This window comes from Pseudopipra pipra, chromosome 16, assembly GCF_036250125.1.
Source record: "Pseudopipra pipra isolate bDixPip1 chromosome 16, bDixPip1.hap1, whole genome shotgun sequence".
Taxonomy (NCBI): domain Eukaryota; kingdom Metazoa; phylum Chordata; class Aves; order Passeriformes; family Pipridae; genus Pseudopipra; species Pseudopipra pipra.
The window spans coordinates 12,816,711-12,837,641 of NC_087564.1; the positions used below are offsets into that span (position 1 = coordinate 12,816,711).

The window sequence follows — 20,931 nt, forward strand, 5'->3', positions numbered from 1 at the left end:
AAATGCCGCAGTTTCACCTGAGCTGTGGCTTGTGCTGCTTTCAGATCGCACCTCCATCGTCCGCCCTCCGGAGGACAGCACCGTGATCAAAGGAACCACAGCCACCCTGCACTGCGAGGCCACTCACGATCCCAGAATTTCAATCAGGTTGGTGGTGTCACTCCCTGTTTGTGTGGTTTATCCCAGCTTAATTTTGTAATCTGTGTGAATAGCATTAGGTGAAAAGTTTCAGGACCCCAGATTTTCACAGCAGACCCCTGATTACTGCATTATAAGGTTGTACACTGTATCATTAATCATATAAATCCCATCTTCCATTTCAGCCTTATGTATTATTTACAATGAGCTATGTTCCACTTCATGACTTCAATATAGCCTTCCATGATTTTACTGTCAAGGTTAATACACTATCAATAAAACCAACTTGTCAGAAGCCGATACTTAATGAGAGTAAAAGCCAAAGAGAAGGAATAGGATTTCAGAAGTGTTTACTCTGGGGTGCATAAAAGCCACACAGGAGATGCCCATGTTTTTGGAAACACATCAGTAACTTGGGCTTATATTCTGCTTTAACTGTATAAAGGAAAGCAAAATTTGTATGAACTATTAAAATTCATACTAGACCATTTAGAGGAAGCTCAAAATCTTAAAATCAATTTGCCATGAACATTTATGTAGTCTGAAAGCAACATGAAAGAAACTGCAAGGGAGAGGTTGGAGGGTGCTCAGAGGGTGAACTGCAGAAAGAACTTCAGAAAGAGAAATACAGGCATAAAAATTTTGTGTAGAGATAGGTAATTGTGAGACCATGGGTTATACACATCCCTGGGAAACGTCGGTGTGTGATGGGCTTATGAACTTGGACATATTTGAATACTTCACCTTTTCCATGTAAAATATATATAATATTGTTTGTAAAATATAGAATATCTTGGTTGGAATTACTTTTCTCTTTCTGATCACTTGATCTGAAACTTAAATTTGTTAAGAGGCACTGCTTGTAAAAGTAACTGTAGGGGCCTGTCCTCTTTAACACATGATGACATAAGCTGATAACCTTATAGCAGAGTTCAGATAAATCTATTTTGACATTCTTATGAGTAATCAATAACTGAAACATTGTAATACTCAGGTATCTTTGGAAGAAGGACAGTGTTGTAATAAATCCATCCAGCAGTTCCAGGATCACAGTGGAGAAAGATGGAACCCTCCTCATCAGCCAGACGTGGTCAGGTGACATTGGAGATTATACCTGTGAGGTCATTTCCTCTGGAGGAAATGACTCCAGAATGGCTCGACTAGAAGTGATGTGAGTATTCCATCTTAGATAAACTCTACGCTTGGTTTCAGATGCATTTTTCTAACATTTAATTCTGGGTGCTCTGGACAGTTTGGACTTTTTTAGGGGAAATAAGGCCTGGTTCATTTTTAATTAAATTGCCTCTAAATGTCCTGCCCTTTGCATGCTGCCATGCTGCTTGGGCTTCCACACAACTGGAGCCTCGGAATTTACTCCAACTGCATCTCTCTGAATCACTACATCTGCATTTCCAGCTGGTGTGAGTGAGCTCAGGGGGTAAAGATTGAGAGGTGGTGGTCCACCTGTAGATAGTACAAGTGGACAACCACAGGGGACTGTAGAGTGTGTAGGTGGCACAAAATGGATGGGGGAGAGTTGATACACTCGAGGGTAGGGCCACCATTCAGAAGGAATTAATTAGATTGAGAAATGGTCCCGGAAGAACCTTACAAAATTCAGTGTGGACAAATGCAATGTCTGCATCTGGAGAGGAGTAACCTTTTGCAGGAACACAGTCTGGGCACTGATCCCCTGGTAGCAGTTCTGCTGAAAAGAACCTGGGGGTCTTGGTAGGCAGCAGCTGAACATGATTCAGCTGTGGACCTGTGGGCACAGAGCAGGCTGTGAACATCCTGGGCTGTGCTTACACAGGCAGAGCAGATTGAGGGACGTGATTCCCTCCTCCTGTTTGACATTTATTAGTCTACATCTGGAATACTGTCTCCAGTTTTGACTGAATAAACTGGTCTGATCTGATGGCTGACCCTGCTTTGAGCACAAGTTTGGGCCAGAGACCTTCTGAGCTCCTTTCAAACCTGGATCCTTCTATCATCCCATGCTGTAGGGCTTTCCCATAAAGCCCAGGTGCTGTGCTGTGATGCCAAGGTTTGAAAACAAGAAAATGTTTCCTTCTTTTTAGTGTTTTTTCTCTGTTAAACATTTATCAGAATAGCTGGTCCCTGGACAGGCATTGCTTACTCTTGCATTCTTTTGATACATCATTTTTCCGGGGGAAAAAAAAAATATTTTTATGTATGACTTTCTTTATTTCTACGGATCTTTAAAAATAAAAACAAGGAGATACTTAAAGTGCTGTTCAATTCTGGAAAAGGATTATAAAAATGTCATTACAGGGTTCCATATTTTCTATTTCTGTCATCCCACTGGGGTGAAGTGCACTTCCGTTTTATTTTTATCACTAAAAGCAACAGCTGTGGTTTTGGTACGTGTGTGGAGCAGATCAAATGAAAAAGAAGGTGATGTTTTATGTAGACTTATTTATTTATTTATTTGCTCGAGTAGTGCCGCGTGCTTTAATTGCACTAAAATCGCGTCCGTTTCTGCTGGTCACGCCCGACGTCTCTGAGAAGACGGCAACTTGTGCAGTTGGCAGTGTAACGAGTTCACCTCTGAGATTTGCTATGCAGAGGGCTGTTTGATACAGCATTATTCTGACAGTGCCAAGGCTACATCAGATGCCCATTTTCAGAGAGCGGTCATACATTCTTTTTCTAATTAAGCGCTCCTCAGCTCTCCTCCCGGAGTGCGTTTCACTGCTGGTTTGCATCCAAGAGCACGAGACAATTCAGAATATATTGCTGCCACAGAACCACGCTCGCTCTTCTCTGAGGCGCGTTTTGAATGGAGGGCAGAAAATTACGGAGTAAAGACTGAAAAGAATGGTAAAACCTGGGCTTTGAAGCAAAGCCATAAATATGTGCTAAACACTTCAGTGGGGTGATGGTTTTTTAATCCTTGATAGCAAAAGATGCCCGGTGCAGCACAGCAGATGTGTTTACTTGCAGTTCCCTCTTGACTGGTGAGGAGCCTTTTTATGGTCCATAAAATCTGGGCTAGAAGTTGGCTGGGAGAGGCACATCTTGTGTGCATTGCTGAGGCACCTCAGCTGTTCCAGTTGTTCTGGGTGGCTCTCCATGCACTGGGACTGGCTCTTAATCCTGCTTCCTGTGATGTTCTGTTGCTGATCAGCCATTACCTGTTTTTCCTGGAGGAGTTAAAGAAATCTATCAGACCCACTCTTTAGAGGACTTGAGTAACTGATAAGTCACTCAATAATACCTTGAATTGTGACATTTCATTTCAAAGCAGTGCTGCAGGTAGTGCAATACTGCCAAAGAATATTGCATTTCTTTGCTGCTTTCATCATTATCATTTGGCTCAGCAGCACAGATCTGTGAGAAGGAGAGATACATGATACAACAGGAGTGAAATGAAGAAGAAAATATGTGGAAAGAAAATGTCTGAAGTAAAGCCGAAATTGAATTCCAGCTTGTATACGAATGACAGATCTATAACATTCCCTATTCTCCCAGATAATTCTCTTGTGCAGAACATTAACAAACAGGGCATGTACATTCCCATCGATGAGCACTTACACTTCAGTGCCTTGAGTAGCACTAATGTCAGACAAATGTTCAAAGGAGGCCTCTCAACCAATTACAGGCTGGAGCAGTCACCAGTGGATAATATCATACCCTACCTTGCCTCGTCTGACAACTCCAATTGTCTCTCCACCTTTTTTCCCCCAGGAACGAACATGTTCCTCCTCTGCCTCTGTGCACGTCAAGAGGAATTTCCAAAGGCACAAATAAGTTTGTTACTGATTTCTGTTCAAACTGATTCAATTCAAAACCATTGACCTTCAGGGCGACCTTCAGTTATTTAATCTCTGAGTGGACTGGTTTTCTAATCTGTGAAAAGAAGGAAAGAAAGCTTTCTTCCTTTGTCTTCCCTTGTTGAAAGACAGGCTTGGGGAGAAAGGCAGTGTTCCTGGCTGGAAGAACCTACACTGATAGCACAGCACATACACATTGGTGGTGCAACCAGGATGGATCATTTTCCTCAGCAGGAAAGAAGAAATAAAATATTTGAAAAGAAAAGCCAGAAAACTAATGAAGAACTTGCAAAAGTGCAGCCAAAGGTTACCTTGCTCATCAATTTTGCACTGATGGTACTTGGGCACAGAAACTAATTGCTAGTCAAGATACTCTATTCATTTGTCTTCCCCCTAAATGTGTTTATTCTTCATGTACATCACTTGATTTGATTTGCACGAGGTAAAACATTTGCGAGTGATGTTTCTCTTCTACAAGAGATAGATTTTAATTTTGTACTTACTTTTTTTTTTCTCCTACCAGAGTTTCTCAGCTGCATATACAGAAACATTTGCAGGTCTTTTGGTGGTGAGCTTCTGCCTCTCTTGCATCCCTCCAAGTCATAGGATTTGATCCTCAAAATAATTGCATTTTATGAAACATCCCAGCTTCATTTAAGCTTACTTTTATAGTTCTGTAAATACCACCCTGAAATACATATAGAGGAAAAAAGGCTCGTTCCTAAAGCTGCATAAGCTGAGTTATCACAATGTATCACTCACCTGATGGGAAACTGTGCTGATTCCAGCTCAAAGTATCCTGAGGATTCTCAGTATGTATAAAATATGCAGAATTGCCACTATCTGTACCTGATGATACCCACTGCTCAATATCAGCCCGTCTGCAGCCCATGCTAAAGAATCTCTTTGTTGTATGAATGTGACTGAAAAGTATGGTAATGCTGCATTGTTGGAAAATCAAAGCCCTCTACAAGCCTCTGTTATGTCACAACATATAGTAAAACCTTTTAGGCTCTTTTTCTATGCAAAAATATGGGAAGGACAATGTAATACAAAAATAGACAATTTATTCCTGGCAGCAAGTTCATCTTCTTTCAGTTCCCTTTCATCAGAGAAAGAACTATTATTGTTCTGTCTTCTTCAAAAGCAGGAGAGGGGAGCTAACCACTTATAATAAACCCCAGTGGGTTGCCAAGAATGCATAGTATTGCCTTTGTCAACCATCCATACATGAATTTTGATGCCCTTTTTACTAGAGTATTTATAATTGCTGCTTCTTCCAATTTCTTCCCAATATATCCCATAAAAAATAGCTTGATTACTAAAATTAAAATCAGTATGACCAACACAGAGTGAGAGATCAAAATGACATCCCATTACAAATGTATCTTCATCTGGATCCCATATCCCTCGGTTCCAATAGCCCACCTCTTCTCCTTTCTGCAGGGAGTGAAAGCAGGAAGAATGTCAGACTTGAAAATATATTATTCCTTCCTCACTGGAAAGAAAGCTTCTATTTATTTTTCCAAGCTCTCTATTGAGATGTCATCCAAGAAGCAAGGTTCACTGCTGAGTCTAAATGCACTTGATACTCAAAAGAGAAATATCACCCAGAAATGCACTCAGAAATAAATGCCATTGTGTCTGTTTGTCATTGAAGGTATAGCAGAAATGTAGGTGTTTTCAGCAAAAAGAAAGCATAAAATTCAAAACCCTTTCCCAAGTCATCTGTAGATTTGAGCTTGTGGTGACCAACAAAACGAAATGGGAAATAAATCTGAGTGCTCTGGAACTTGGCAACTCTTTAATTTCAAAAATTTGCCCCTTTATAGACCTACGAGAGACAAAAAGCCTCAAGACTCGGGGCTGCCTTGAAAGAATCCTTCCTGTGTTTAGAAATTGGAGAGGATTCTTTTGCAAGGGAAACTGGAGAGACCCGAGCAAGAGTTGACACGTTTCTTAATTTAAAACATTATGAACTTTTATGAGCGGAGCCATCAGGGCTGAGAGCTCTGTCAGCCCTCCTGCCTCGGCTTCTCGCCGCGTTATCGGCCGGAGCAGACGAACCACCTGCTCCTGAGCAGAACCCTCGTGGTGGACCTGATTTAGGAAATCATTTCTGAAATAGGAGCAGGGCTTTTCATAAACTGACAAGAAAACTTGTTTAATCTCCTGTGCCTTTTTAGTAATCCCCTCTTCAGTCACAGTCTCTCTAATTACCTGCTGTTGGACCATTTTTCTCAGAAGTCTCTCCAAACCATGTCTGGTTTATTTTCCTCAGCAAATAGTCTGCTTTTAGCTAATTTTATAAAACGCTCTGTGTGTTTGCTGAGTGAATTTTTCAGCTGCCCTCTGGCAGTGATGAGCTGACTCAAAACATTAGGGTTTCTGTTTTGAACATGTATCATTTGCAATGGGCTAATATTTCTCTCCTAGATTGTCACAATGACTTCGTGTTCTTTTCTTGCAAATCTGCTATTTTAATTGCTTTGTCAGAGTCCCCTCAGGTCACCTTGGTGGCAATGCCATTAACCCTGGGCTTATCTATCAATTACAGATTTTTAAAGTGTCCATGGACATATTTTTCTATCATACAAAGTAAGTTATGGAAAACTTGCCTCCATGCAACTCTTCAGCATTTAGAGGAGTGAGGTCTTCCAATATTCTATATTGAAAAACTTTCATATATTTCCTATTTGGGGCTTCAGTGAACAAAAGAAAGATAATAATGCTAGAATTACACTGCCAGTGTCTGGTCAAGGGGTGTTGAGTGCCCTGGGTGTTATTGTACTAAACCTCATCCGCTTTCGTGGTGCATCAGAAGGTGAGCAGTTCTAGTCTGAGGTCCTTCTCATCCTGAAAAGGGGTTGAAATTAGCATTCCCTGCAATAATTTCTTGGATGTTAGCAGCAAGGAAAAGTAATTCTCTTAAAGGAAAAATAGAAGCAATGATCTCTTTGGGGAACGTGAATATTCATGATGGTGGTACAGGTCTCATTTATCATCCCTTCCACACAGTATGTGGTAGAAAATGAGAAGGAGACAAAGTGTAAGTGCTTGCTAAAGTAGAAATTACCACTTATTAATCTCTGCTTTTGTATACTACAAAGGGAGAAGTACACTTCTGTGCCGAAATGTCGTTGTAGTTTTAAATATTTATTTCTGCCCAGGTGTGTGTCTTAAGCACTTGTTCTGTCTGCCTTGAGGGACTTAAATCTGTAAGCACCATCTGTTGCTGGTTGGTGTGGACACATGGCTAAAGACTATGATATCAGTGAGAAGGTGTCCTGTATGGCTGCAGCTCATGCTGCTCAATCTCTGAACAGAAAGTGCTTGTTTCCTTCACCCTGCTGACTGATTATCATTGTCAATCGAACAGAATAATCAACTAAACCCAAATCCTGAGTAAACAAAACCCCATGTTTAAACTCGCTTTGTGTGTTAAAAGAAAAACAGGAAAGAGGGAACGTCCACTGTTCTTCAAAAGACTTCTGAGACTTGTACATTAAGAAAAGGAGGCTCAGCTTTAAGTCTCGTAACCTCTGTCTTCAAGTGAGCTGTTGACTGAGCCCTTCTAACGTATGGGAGATCAAGATTAGTAAATGCACATCCTAAAAATATCCTTAATATGTGCCAGGAGTGCTTTTTTACTTCCCAGAAAAGCAGCTACATGGGGATAAGTTTGCTGTGAGCTCCCCCCCAGCTATTCCTACATTGCTACTTCTGTGACCATCATCTTCCAGAAGGAGCTGAAGCCATGACCCATCTCTGAGCTCTTCCCCATAGGGAGTGTTGATAAATGACATGGGGACTGGGACTTCAGTGAACCATGTAGCAACAAGACGTTTCACTCTTTCCTTCAGTAATTATCTTTGCCAGCTTAATCACAAAAACTTTTCCAACCAGCTTGCTTAGGACATAATGATAAATTGTAGCAGAGCTTTAATGTTTATTATAATTTAATGTTTCATTCAAAATTAAGTGGCATACTCCTGTAGTCCCTGGGTAAATGGCCGTATCTTACACTCCCTCTCCACACTTTTCAATGACAGCCTTTCTCTGCCATTCTCTCTCAGGCCAGCTGCCCTTCTGCTTTGTTTCCAGGTCCCCTTCATCTCTAAACTTAACTCATCCAAAATTTTACAGTGCTGTGTTCAAAATCTGCTTCCTTTGGGCCCAGCCCAAAAGTGGCCCTGTCTGAGCTGTCAGTGCGTGCCCAGATCTAAGGGAGAGCTCAATCAGCCCAAACTCCTCACGATCAAGGCATCTCAAGCAAGTGATTTAATGAAGTTAAGATCTGAATCACACCCTGAGGTGTCATTCCATGTTTACTACAGAAAGAGCCTGGGGTCGCCGTGCTGCTAATTTCGTTATGCATTTAAAGTCAAATGAGACGAGACAAGACTTTAAGTCTGGGGTTTAGCCTTAGGAAGCATCAGCCCTTCTAGCCTGGAGCGAGGTGGGCAGGGAAGTGCCTTCTACTTGCGTTGCCTCATTAGCTCTGTGTTTTTCTTACCACTCCTTGGCTCTCCCAGCGATCTTTATTTTTTTGGGTGCTAACTCCACAGTGTGTCTCCCTCAGAAACACGTAAACAAAAGCATTCGCAGTTTTAACAGAAAAATAATAAAGCTATTGTCTGGCTCTCCATATGTTCCTCAATCTTCCCGTAGAAGCCGAAATCCAGGACATATTTATTGTTCTGGCCTAAAGCCAGAGCCTGTATTTACTTTTGTGAGTGGCTGAGGAGTTTGTGGTTTTTAAATAACTGTGAGCCTTCAGTACATGATACATTACACCCAGGAATTACTGTGTTTTTAAATTAAGCCTGTGAAGTACCCTTGTGGCTTTCTGCCCTGGCCAGGAGCTGTGGAAGGGTCACCCTCAGCTTTCCCGGGGAGGAGGGAGGGTTGAATGGGTAAAAACTGTCCCTCCTTGCTTTTCCTTCACTATGAGATTCTTGTCCTCCTTAGGAACGGGATGATAAGGAGCAGAAATCATGCTCAAGTATAATGCTGAAGGGCTTTTATCTCTTAAAACACATCAACATCGAAGGGTTGCAGCAGAATTTAGTGTTCTCACTGCACTGTGCAGCCTCCCACTTCCAGCCAATGAGTACAAATGAAATGTTTTTCCACAAATTTCCTTTATGTGGAGAAATTACACATTTTAATTGAGCTGCTGTTTTATTTTTGTTTTTTAATGTTTCATTTGGTATTTCCATGGGGTTTCTGCAGGCATTTTTGCTACATTTTCTGGTTGGGTGCTCCCAAAAAAATCCTTATTATAGGAAGGAAGGATTCTACCCATGACAGGATAAGCCTGAATCCGCAAGTAAATCAAGCTGTTCTGTAGCCTAAGAATACATATGGTAATTTTGATTAGTAGCTCTATGTGGATAGTGTCAATGTCTTCTGCTTCCTTGAGTATGAAAAATTCCATGTTAAATCATATCTCCCATGTGTTTTACTGTTTATACGTATTATGGCTGTCACATTGCTGGGACATCATTGTAAGAAGGGAGAAAAAGTGAGAGAGGAAATTTATTGACCAAGTTGCTCAGTCACAAACCGTATGAAAATTGGCTTTTTTCCACATTTAGCAACATTTCCATTAGCTGTTCTAAGCATCAGCCTTGGGACTTTCAGCATAAATTATTTTTTTTCCCCCCCAAATAGGATAAAATTGTGAAGAACTCAGAGATGTCTTTCATTTATTTAATTGTACAATAGCTGCTGGTGGTTTTATATCTATCATCGTACAAGGCTGGTGTCGTCTGCCTTTCACTGCCTGTAAGACTGTATAGCTGAATGAAATGTAGATTAATTTTTCTGTGCTGTTTTTTTTTTTCTTTTTCTCCCTTTCTCTTTTCCTTGACAGTGAACTGCCCCATTCCCCTCAGAATCTTCTGGCCACTCTGAATTCCTCCCACAGCCGGAGCGTGATGCTCTCCTGGGTGCGCCCCTTTGATGGCAACAGCCCCGTGCTCTACTATGTGGTCGAGCTCTCTGAGAACAGTAAGTAAAGTCAGATATATTTCAACCTCACATTGTTCTTAATTGTTCAGACTCACCTTTTACCAGAGCTGCTAACAAAATGCTGCTGTAGTTTGCTAAATGAGAGACATCATGCACAAAGGGGAAGCTCTGGGTTTTTAAACTCAGCTGTTTGCACACTGAAAGAGTGAGACAACAAAGAAGCCTGAGATGGTGAAATTGTTACACAGGAAAGGCTTAGTTCCACCTCCAGTGTTACCAGCCAGACTTGAGGCACAACAGCTCACTCCTCAGTGCTGTAAACCAACAGTAATCTGTTTCTTCCCATTGTTGTCTTTTTCTCCAATTTCTTAGCTATCTTGATGCATTCAGAGCCCCAATTTCACCTCAAAGTTGCAGGCAGGGTGATAATACAAGGAACTGGTGGTCTGTCAAAGGAAAAAACTTGGATGTCAGTAGGAGCTACTGTCTTACCTGTATATGGGCTCATATATTTTCTCTGCTGTCCCTAGATTATCATTTTACGTTATTCTTTTAGGTGGGTGGTTGAGGATGCTTGAGTGAGATATCCAGGTATCTTCCTGGGTTACAAACCTGGCCATTGTGAATTGCCACTTCTTCCAGATTTATCATGCTCTGTTCCTGGGCCTCCGTGGCTCTCAGTTTGCAAGGTTATTCAGGGACATTGCTAATGCCTCCTTAGGAGTTGATGGAAAGATGAGGTTATATGGAAATCGGTCACCTTGGCAATACTTTCTAATCTCTATCACCCTAGGAGCTGGAAATCCAAGCTGAACAATTGATTCCTGATGAAAAAATTAAGAGCATCACTTTTTCTGACATGTGGAAATTAGTCACTGCATAGCTGAACGTGAAGCACTCCTGATTTCTGATTATCTAGAGAGCAGCAGTTTGTTTTGCCACACAGAGAGCCTGAGAGGAAACTTGGGTTTCAGATCACATATAACCCTTTTGCTTTGCAGGCTGAAGTGCATAACTTTTCAGATGTGGAGGTCCCAGAACTGATGATCTTGGCAACTGTTAAGCAAAGTGCAGATTTCTAATCCAAGCAGAAATCCAAAGTCATGCCCAGAACTGCTGTCCTTAAAATAGTTCTGTTCAGGCAAAGACTCCTGATCTTTCAGTAATGAATGATTAAGAAAAACCAGTGTCCTGCATTCCCCCTCTACCTTTTTATCACGACCTTCCTTTTTATTTTCGCTCTTCTCTGCTTTCTTACTATTGACTACAGGCAAGTAACTACCCTTCTGCTTTTCCTTCCCTGTTCTTTCACCCACGGATGAAACACCCTTGTGTTTCTTGTTTTCCAGTGGCTTTGACAATGACAAGCCAAAGAAGTCCCAGTCTGGGAGCACAGTGCAAAGGTCCTAGGGCTGTATTTACACAGACACAGCACAGAGCTGGCAAAACATGTGAACCTGGGTTCTGCAGTGGGCTGCATTGGCTGGGGAGAGTCCCTAAAAGAAGAGGTGCAGTTCACTCAGTGCCAGGAGAATCATGGAATTGCTTGAGTCGGAAGGGACCTTAAAGGTCATCTCGTTCCATCATCCATCTTGTGTCATGGAGAAGTTTGAAGACCTTTCAAGTCCCTTTCTAGCAAGGATGCCTTGCAGTTGTATAGCAACGGGGTAAATGTGCTGTCGTTTTATAATTTTGTAATTAATTCACTGAAATTTGTCAAAGGCTCAGCGAAAATCAACAATAATTCTTCGGAAATGGTGTAGACAATCCCTCAGAACTCCACAGGATGCTGTGAGCCATTGCTCACTCCACGATAGATAAAATAATTTTGGCTGATGGCATTGCAATCTGCCACTGAGAGGGTCTCATTATCCCAAATCCCAGGTATATGTACTTCAGCAGCTTGCAGCTGCAAAAGCCAGCCACACACTGGGTTTGCTGTGAATTGAGCATCTTAACTCCCAGATATACTCTAGGTCTTGCTGTCCTTTAAATTTTTGTCTTTATTTACTTTGCTTATATGTGCAGTGTCCAAATGGCTACCCACAGAAGTAGGACTTGAATATTCCCTTGAATGTTCCACTCTTGCTGTGCTCTCTCATTTCATATATTCTTACTCAGCTTTACAGTTGCCAACAGAATAGCACAACATCATCAGTGACTTTGGTTTGGAAAGCTGACTGTAATGTCTGCATATTGTCACTGTCTTGGTTTGGTTTTTATTTTCCTGAAGTTTGTTTTTCAGAGTTATTTTGATCTCAGTGGGGCGTGGTTAATATTTAGTTTCTCCAGACCTCCTACGCCTCTGGAAACCACCACCTTCCCTTTGTTCCCACCCTTCCCGAGCGCTGTTTGTGAATGAAGCTGACGTTTGATCTTGTGTGGGTATAGTTTGGTCTGATAGGGCTGTGCAGGAGCTCTCTTTGCTTTTCAAAGACAATTTCCTTTTGGGTTTTGTGCTGCAGAAAGAGCGACTGTCAGGGAGGCAGCGAACACCCTCCATGAGCTCCTGTGCCGGCATCGGGAGCTCTGTCACTGTCACAGCAGCACAAAACACAATGTGCTTCACATCCCAATCCCCCTTGGCTTTCACACGTGTGAAGGGTAGGGAGGGACATCAGAATTATGATTTATTTTCCGGTTTGCAAATCTGCACAGAAGACTTTGTTGTTAGTTCTGTGGAGTTTGAATATGCGGGGTTTGCTTTGCAGTCACAGGTGCCAAAACATAGCCCTGTTTTGTTCCTTTTTTTTTTTTAGCTGTTTTGCTTCGGATAATTTTCTGATAGCTTTAGGATCCATTGTAGGTTTTGAAGCACGTACCATAAATGAATACACAATAACAATATCTGTTGCAGAGAAATAGCTGAAGAGGGTTCAAAATAATGAGTATGAATTTCAGGGGTTTAATTACAAGCTGCATTAGAGAGAGGCGTGTCACTCCACCTGGCATGGATTAGAACTCCTTTTCATTAATATCAATTCAGTAAAGAGATATAAAAACCTTATTTTAATTAGAGGGAAAAAACAGTGGCAGATCGTGCACATAAATTGCTGGAAATATGAACGACTCTAGCCACCTAATTTTTAAAATGAATGTATTTGGCACAATGCAATAATTCTCAAATTACAAGTATTCACAGTAGACTGTGTCTGTGGGTGACTTGAGACATATGGCCTTAAACATTTGGGGGCAAATTTATAATCTAATTTGAAAAACACAGTTCCAGGGAAACACAGTCATTAAGTATTCCTGCCCACACAGAGCCAAGAATGTGAACCTTGATTTGAAATAGGATTTTCAAATAAATAGTACCATGCATTGCTGTCATTTGCACTAATATAATTTTGGATGTTTCATGACCTGTTTAGCCCCTGTTGCGATTATACCCAGGAATTCCAATGAAGTCTCTCCATGGTGTTAGAAGGGGATATGCTTAATTTTATTCCAAAGAGGTTTAGACTTAAGGAATTAATCAAAAAATATTCTGAATAGGCTTTTAACTGAAGAAATGAATTAAGACTTAAAGAATTCTGCTGAGTACAATTAAGATAAAAGCCTATTTTTGTTTTATTGTATTCTGGGATATCTGTGCTGTGTGATGTAATGATATAACTCAGATTCATCACATTGTGCCAATGAGGAGATAATAAAAGCTCCCGTGAAAAGCATCTGTACATGCTTAACTTAAAACCTATGAATTGTCATCCCAAATTTGGTAGGAATATTCAAGTGGCAAAAACTTAAAACATTGATAAACCATTGCAAAAATCAAAGTAAAACTGCTTGTTACAATTTTGACTCACATCTAAACAGCATAATGTTAAGATACTTTTTCTCAGGCCACTGGTAGTCCTTGTTTAAGTCCTACCAAACAAAGGATGAACCCACCTAGCTTTTATGTGGATTTTTTGCAATATCATTTTGTTATGAAGGTTCGAAAGATGGATTTAGTGAACTCCAGCAGTACAGCAAATTCCAATACTACCCATCTATGCAAAACCCCCTGGAGATGGAAAGAGATGGAAATGTGCTCCAAACCTGCAAAAATCAGCTTTCTGCAGTAGATCTAAACTGTAATATCAAATTAGAAATGATTTTTGAGGAATTTGCAATTAATACATGAACTGAAAGGCAGATGGGGAAATACAGAAGCAACACCTCTCAGCCAGTAACCAGTTACTGAATGCATCACAAGCGCATCCAAAAATTCTTGACAGATCAAAAGTAATTTCTAAAACCCCACCATGACATTGTAAACTGGAGAGCGGCCTGTGAGATTCTTCATTTCCAATAAATGAACTTGCAGAGGCAATCAGAGTTAATTCAAAATACCCAATATCCCTAAGACAGCTAAACATGGAAGTTGTTCAGACAGTAGCAATTACAGGGGAAGAGCAAGCAGAGCCCAGAGTACGTTCTGGGCAGCTTAAGTTAAATGAAGGATTAGCACAGCCTGTTCACTCTAACAGAGGCTTATTTAATAGTTTGACCTGGCAAGTCTTTAGTCACCATGGAGCTTCTCCAGGCTTCCCGGGACAGGTGAGTGACAGCCATCCCTGGAGGAGAGTTGGTGTTGAAAATTTTATGGCATGTTTCCAGTGTCAGAACTGTTCTTCTCTCCAGTAAAACGAGCTGCTGCACAATTCTGGGGTTTGTTGTTGCGTGGCTAAAGAGGGAGATGAGCTTTTTGAAGTGTTTTGTTTATTGATTGTCAAAAAAAAAAAGGACTTGACATTTAAATTTTAAAGATACTCTGCACACTCACTGTATCCACTGCTCTGTGAGTGAGCAAATGCTCCCCAAACTACCCTCCTTTACGAGTCAGAGCGCCCAGGAGATGAATAGGCTTCATTTATATTAGTTTTCGGTTTAATCTCTCTTCCTGCCAGATCTTTTATCTTCCACCAGGAGAGGAAAAAGAATTAATAAAGTATTCTACAGATGCAGCATATAAACAGAGCAAAGCCCCAAGGTGCTGAGGAGATTAATAGGGCCTGTTGTTGAATCAAACTGCTCACTACATTGAGCTGCTTGGGTTAAGCACTCTCAGGTGGTGTTTACACTAGCAGTAAACAAATGAAATGCTTTAGGAAACGGACCACTGCCCAAGTAGCTCATACAAGGGTGTTTCACTCTCCTGTTGGTGTCTGCTCTTCCATTTTCCTCAGGAAGCTGCTTCAGGCAACGGACTAGGTCAGCCATACCTTAACTTCAGCTTACCTTGATTTGTTATTGTGCATTCTGGCTTTAACAAGGTTGGTTGTGAAGTCTTAAGGGAGGAAGCTTGAGAAAATTCAGGAGGAACTAGGATGCAAAAAAAACTCCTAAGCAGTGCTTTTCTGGATAGCACAGGTGTGTTCCTCTAAGTGTTCTCTAAAAGAAATTCAATGTTCAACTAAGATAAATTGGCATCGAGATCTTGCAGCCAAAGTGACTGTTGCTAAATCAACAACTGGCAAGGACAGAACTTGACTGCTGTGCAAATGTCCCTCTCCAGCATTCCCAGTATTCTGCTGTGTCAGTTTTCCTGCTAAAAAAGACTTTGTTCTGGCAAAACCGTTACTGGAATAAATACATTTGGAGTAACTCAAAGATGCAGTGTTTATAGCCCAAATGGCATCATACCCTGGAGGGCTTAAACTTGCTAAGGAATCTGCCAGAAAAACACTAAATTAGTGGTTTCTGCCTTGGTGTGAATTTTAGCAGCCTTCCACATTTGGGACATCTCATCTTCATTTTCAGGCAGACGTTGAGGTGACCTGCCAGGAGCCACGATGCACTTCTGATGAGCAACGTGCACAGATAACAGTGCCAAAATCTACAGCTAGCTCCTCAGCAATTTCCAGAAGTGTTAGTAATTTTGAGCAGGGAGCATGAAAACAGCTGGTATTATTTAAAAACTGAACAAATCTTTAAATTGGCTGATTCCATTGCTGTGGTGTTGCAACACAGACCAAATGTCACCTCTCCCTCACTATTTCAGCCATGACTTCAGGGAGAATTTGTGTCACCAGGCTGTGGAGAAAAGAAGTCAGAATATTTAATTTTCAACATGTTTAATTTCTGACCTCTTTGAAAACTTGAAAATGTAATTTGGGCATCAGAGGAGCTCGGTGTGGAACTGACAACCAGGGTTTTATAGCACTGCCAGGGCTGTTTCTACCAGGGAATTTTCCTAGGACAATTAGACTCAATGCTGAATTGTATCACTAGGAAAAAAAAAAATTCAGACATGTAGAATCCACAGCAGAAGCTTTCTCAGGTCTTACAGCAAAAGGCTGATTTGGCACAGAGAGTCACGCTCCTACACCTGCTTGCAAGCTGGGGAGGAAGATATTCCAAACCGACCATGAATTTCATTAGAGTCCTTCCACCAGAGCCACTCATGGGTGTGGTGGTGTGATGGCCTGCCAAACAGATGGGTTGTGAAATACACAGCCCATCTGTCTTTATCATGCTTGTTTCCTCTTTTATTAAAATGTTAATGAATATAGTTTTTATTTATTATGCCATGACATGTGCAGCATCACTTTCCACTAGACAAATGTGCAATCTGCATAACCGTGTGGGCTGACAGGAAGGTTTCTTCTGCTGAAAAGAAACTTCTTCCCAAAGTTCCTCTGATGAAAACAAGCTCAAGAGCTCTGAGCAGTCAGAGGCTTTTTCTCGCTTTTGCAGGGCTTTTGACAAGCACTTCCATCTTTTTTTTTTTTATTATTATTTCACATGTTAATTATTCCAACAGACTCTCCCTGGAAGGTTCACCTCTCAAACCTTGACCCCAAGATGACCAGTGTCACTGTGAGTGGACTCACCCCAGCCCGGACCTACCAGTTCAGGGTGTGTGCAGTCAACCAGGTGGGAAAGGGCCAGTACAGCACTGAGACCAGCAGGTACAGTAACAATCAATATTTGTGTGCCAAAGGCACAGTAACCTACAGTTATTGGGAGGAAAAAAGCTCTGGTTGTGAATGAATGGATCAAATATCTTTGGGGAGTGGGGCAGTTGGCATTACCCAGGCCCCTGGAGCCAGGAGTGATTGCTGATGATGGCAGTGAGGTCATGCAGGAGATCAGCACACGATGGGAGAGGTGTCCTCGTGCTTCCAGAGTATCAGTTGAGCAGGATCTTGGAAATAATTTTTTGCTCTTGTGCTAAGCCCCAGCAGTTAGCCCGGGCAGGAGTACAGCATCCACCCTGTCATCACAATGTCACTTCTGGAACTCACCCAGAGGTGACATAGAAGGATGGCTTCATCAGACTTAGTTTCAAATGCATCCCCCTTCTTCTGTGAACCAAGGCTTGCTGCGAGCTTGAATTGCAGAACAGCTGAACTCTAAATGGCTTTTTCAAAATGTAGGAGTTTGATATGAAAAATATTGAAAGAGCTGAAAGAAACAATTTGGAAGGAGTCACAGACACTGGACCTGAGCTCTTACTCATCCAGGCTTGTAATCTTTTTAAAGAGTTGTAGCAGCCTGAGTGATTCAGAGAGAATAGGGTTACCTCAGCTGTCTGTCTTGTTGCTTGCTTAACTGATTTCCCATTATGTTGATTTGTTGTAACTATTTCATGCATGTCTTCAGCAGTTTGATCAGTGTTATATTTCTTGCTAGTCATCAGACTGTGATAAAAGAAACTAGTTCACTTGGACTGGATACAGGAAGTAGAAGTATTATTTCTAATTTATTTCAACACTCATGTCCATCACATTCTTTTGTACTCAGGTTGATGTTACCAGAGGAGCCCCCCAGTGCCCCACCAAAAAACATAGTGGCCAGTGGACGAACCAATCAGTCTATTATGGTGCAGTGGCAGCCTCCTCCTGAGAGTGAGCACAATGGAGTTCTTCATGGGTACATCCTAAGGTAAGTGCTTACCTGGAAAGTCCAGACATTGGTCCGAGTGTGCACGAGGGAATGCAAACGGTGTGACTTAAGAGTGTAATAAAAACTGTCTCTAAAAATTTGTCTCATTAAATGCATTAGTTATTATTTGCAAATGCTGTGGCAGCCTTGGTTTGTTAAATATGAGAGAGGGGTCACAAGGGTGAAGGCACTTAAATTCTGGCCTGTCTGTACTAGAGAGTCAGTGAGCTGGGAGCTCCCTTAGCTGCTCCAAATGCACTGCCTGAGTGGACCAGCTCCCTGTGGAGACTCACAACATCCAGACAGCTTTTTTCCATATTCAAAGGGAATTGAAGCACAAAGTACTAGAAGTGTTCGTGTGGGAAGCTGGTACAGTGCAGCCTATGCAGATGTATATTTGCTTATTAGAATCTCAGCTTCCTGCTCGAAAGGTTAATTAAATTTATCAAAGACACAACAGGGCTCCTGCCCTACAGAGGAGCAACAAAAGAATCAATAAACTTCAGTTTTGTGCCAAACAAAATGGAGAGAGGGAATGACAGGTCAGATGCTTCATGGCAGACCTTGATTTGGTTTTGAAAATCAGCCAGTTGAGTAAGATTCTTTCAGCCCCATTGCTGTTTATTAATGTGAAACACATTCAGGCAGGTAACTGGGAATCCTGAATACATCCAGTCTTTCTGCTTGCACAGGACTCGTTGTGTTGGAAAGGGTGTTGCCACACTGTGACTCTTTGCAGAGCATTTCCCTTCTGTAATTTTTTGGGATTCAGTATTCACTCCTACCCAATTCAACTACAGTTTACTGCTCATTTGGCATCCTACATATCCTGTAGTGGCAGCAGCCAACTAGGGCCACACCTCTAGTGAGGGAGGCATTATCTAAATTAGAGTTTTTGTGGGAAACTCCCAGCCACTGACATATTTCCAAGTGATGGTTGCAGCCTCCTGTGGGCAGGCTGCTGACATTTTTAATACAGTGTCCTCCAGAACTGTAAAAGATAACTAAATGCTACAGTTTAAATGCCAACATCCTGTTCATGCTGTGCTCCTACTTTTGCTGGCATGGATGGAAAGGCTTTTGTTATGTTAAGAGCATTGGTGAGCTCCCAAAATTGTGCTGGAAAGTTCCTTCTCTCTGCAGGCATAGTTGAAGTCTGTTAATCTCCCTGTCACCTGCACAGACCCATTAACACTGGTGAGCCACTTGTACAAGTGCCTGTTTGTGCAAGTTTTTAGAGCTGGACTCAGTTTGGAAGCTGTGCCAGCCATCACTGACAGGTGGGGAAAGGTGTTTTAGGTTCTCCCTATGGATAGAACCTTGTCCTGAGCCTTGGGTACCCATTTGCAGAGGGTACAGATGTTCTTTGCTTCAAACTGGTCTCTTCACCAGATATTCCCAGTGAGTCTTTCCCAGACTCAGCATTAAGTCCTTTAAAAAGCAATCCCATGGCCTCCTACTTCTGGCAATCTGTGCTGTTTTCTCCATAGAGCATTTTCAATAATGTTTAACTTTAGTATTTTCTCCATCATCTATCAGTGTAATTGATCCCTGCCCTTGCCATAACATCTCTTTCCATTTTAGTAGTGATCATATTCATTATGCTCAAATTGTGAACATTTTTGATGTCTGCATGCTTTGTCTTGACTACAGAGCAAAGAAACCATTTGTTCAACAGGAATTTAAGATTATCACATAAAAGCACAACTGTCCCAGGTAATAAACCAGGCAGTCCTTCCAAGTCAGATTGTGTGGTCACAGTGATATGCACCAAAGGAAAGTCTTTGTGCACTGGTTTCTGTAGGATTAGGCTGTAGCAGAATGAAAAGCACCAGGCATCCCAGAGACCCAAAGCTCAAGACATGCGAGATACTAAATTGATGGAACACCTGATCTTTAAAAGTGAAGGTGCACTGCACAAGTCATATGGAGTGTACATCAAACTCCATGGTGAGAAAAATCGTGAAGACATGACATTTCTGAACTGGCCTCCTTCCTCTGCCCTTTTTCTCACTGCCACTATTGCATTTAGAGGTCTGCCATGCTAACAGCATAACAAATTAAATCACAGGAGCACTCCACGCCTTGTCTGCTAGGTATGAGACAAAACATTGCTGCACTAAGAACTGACCTTGCCAGGGAGCGTAAACCCTGCACACGAGGCAAAAGAGAGAGAAAGGGGGATATTGCACAGAGCAGAGGAAGATCAAGAGGTTCAGTAAACTCAGCTGAGGGCTGATATTTATTTCCGTTTGTATTTCATAAATGGAATAACAGCAGTGTAGCATTACAGATATTAAATGTGCTAAAATATGGTCAGGCAAGGAGCTCCTCAGAAGAAAATAGAGGTGTTGTCAGTGACTGAGAACTGATCTCTCTATAGGAAGACTTTGGAACAAAAATCTGTGCCGAAATACATGAAGTTGTCTAGTCATAAACTGCACCAATTTAACCTAGATGAATTTAAAGTCTGACTGTAAGACATCACTGAAATTGTTCTGTGTCAATAGATTGCAGTGAAGCAAAGGATGACTAAGAGTGCGTAAAAGTTGCATGGTGAATAAAAATACAAATGTTTCCATATTTGTCTCTTTCATGGAATAGTAATGTCTTGTGTCCCTTATTTGGCCTCTGGTTTTCTGATTTTTTCGTGAATTAGCATATTGTAAGCATCCACTGTACCACTTTCTGAAAGGAAGGAAAACAAACAGTATTATTCACATTCACAGATTTGCAAGGTTTGTTTGTTTTCTGTAATTTAGTTCTTCTCTGTAGTTTCTTGACCTGAAGAGACACATCAAAGGGGCTTTGTTTTCTGGAATACAGTTTGTACATGGGAAAATATATTCAGTGTTTCAGCTTCTCATGTCTGAGCAGAAAGTTTGTCAGGATATTTACCACCTATCTGTATTTGGCACAGCCCTTCTCCTGGGACTCCAGTGCTTACCCAACCCCTCAGTCTCAACTGTATTCCATCCTTATTTTAAGCATTCTGTGAGGTAATCCTGCTGGAAGCCAGAGATGCCAATGCTTGTGATTCCAGAAGGTCAGAGCCCTCTGAGCTTTTCCTTTTCAGATTTCAGAGGAGAAGAAAAAAAACATTTCTCAAGCTGATTTACAGCAGCACTCTGATAAAAATCACATCTGG

At 41.5% G+C, this 20,931-nt stretch overlaps 1 protein-coding gene across 3 annotated transcripts in view; it reads left to right on the forward strand.

The window, feature by feature from the left end:
* The window catches only part of SDK1 (sidekick cell adhesion molecule 1), a 395,504-nt gene that overhangs the window by 257,526 nt on the left and 117,047 nt on the right, over positions 1-20,931 (forward strand). For all 3 annotated transcript variants that reach the window (XM_064673195.1, XM_064673194.1, XM_064673196.1), the window contains exons 13-17: positions 45-147; positions 1,133-1,309; positions 9,814-9,950; positions 16,660-16,807; positions 17,643-17,783. In XM_064673195.1, the coding sequence (XP_064529265.1) occupies positions 45-147; positions 1,133-1,309; positions 9,814-9,950; positions 16,660-16,807; positions 17,643-17,783 (706 nt within the window). The remainder of the gene's footprint in view (positions 1-44; positions 148-1,132; positions 1,310-9,813; positions 9,951-16,659; positions 16,808-17,642; positions 17,784-20,931) is intronic.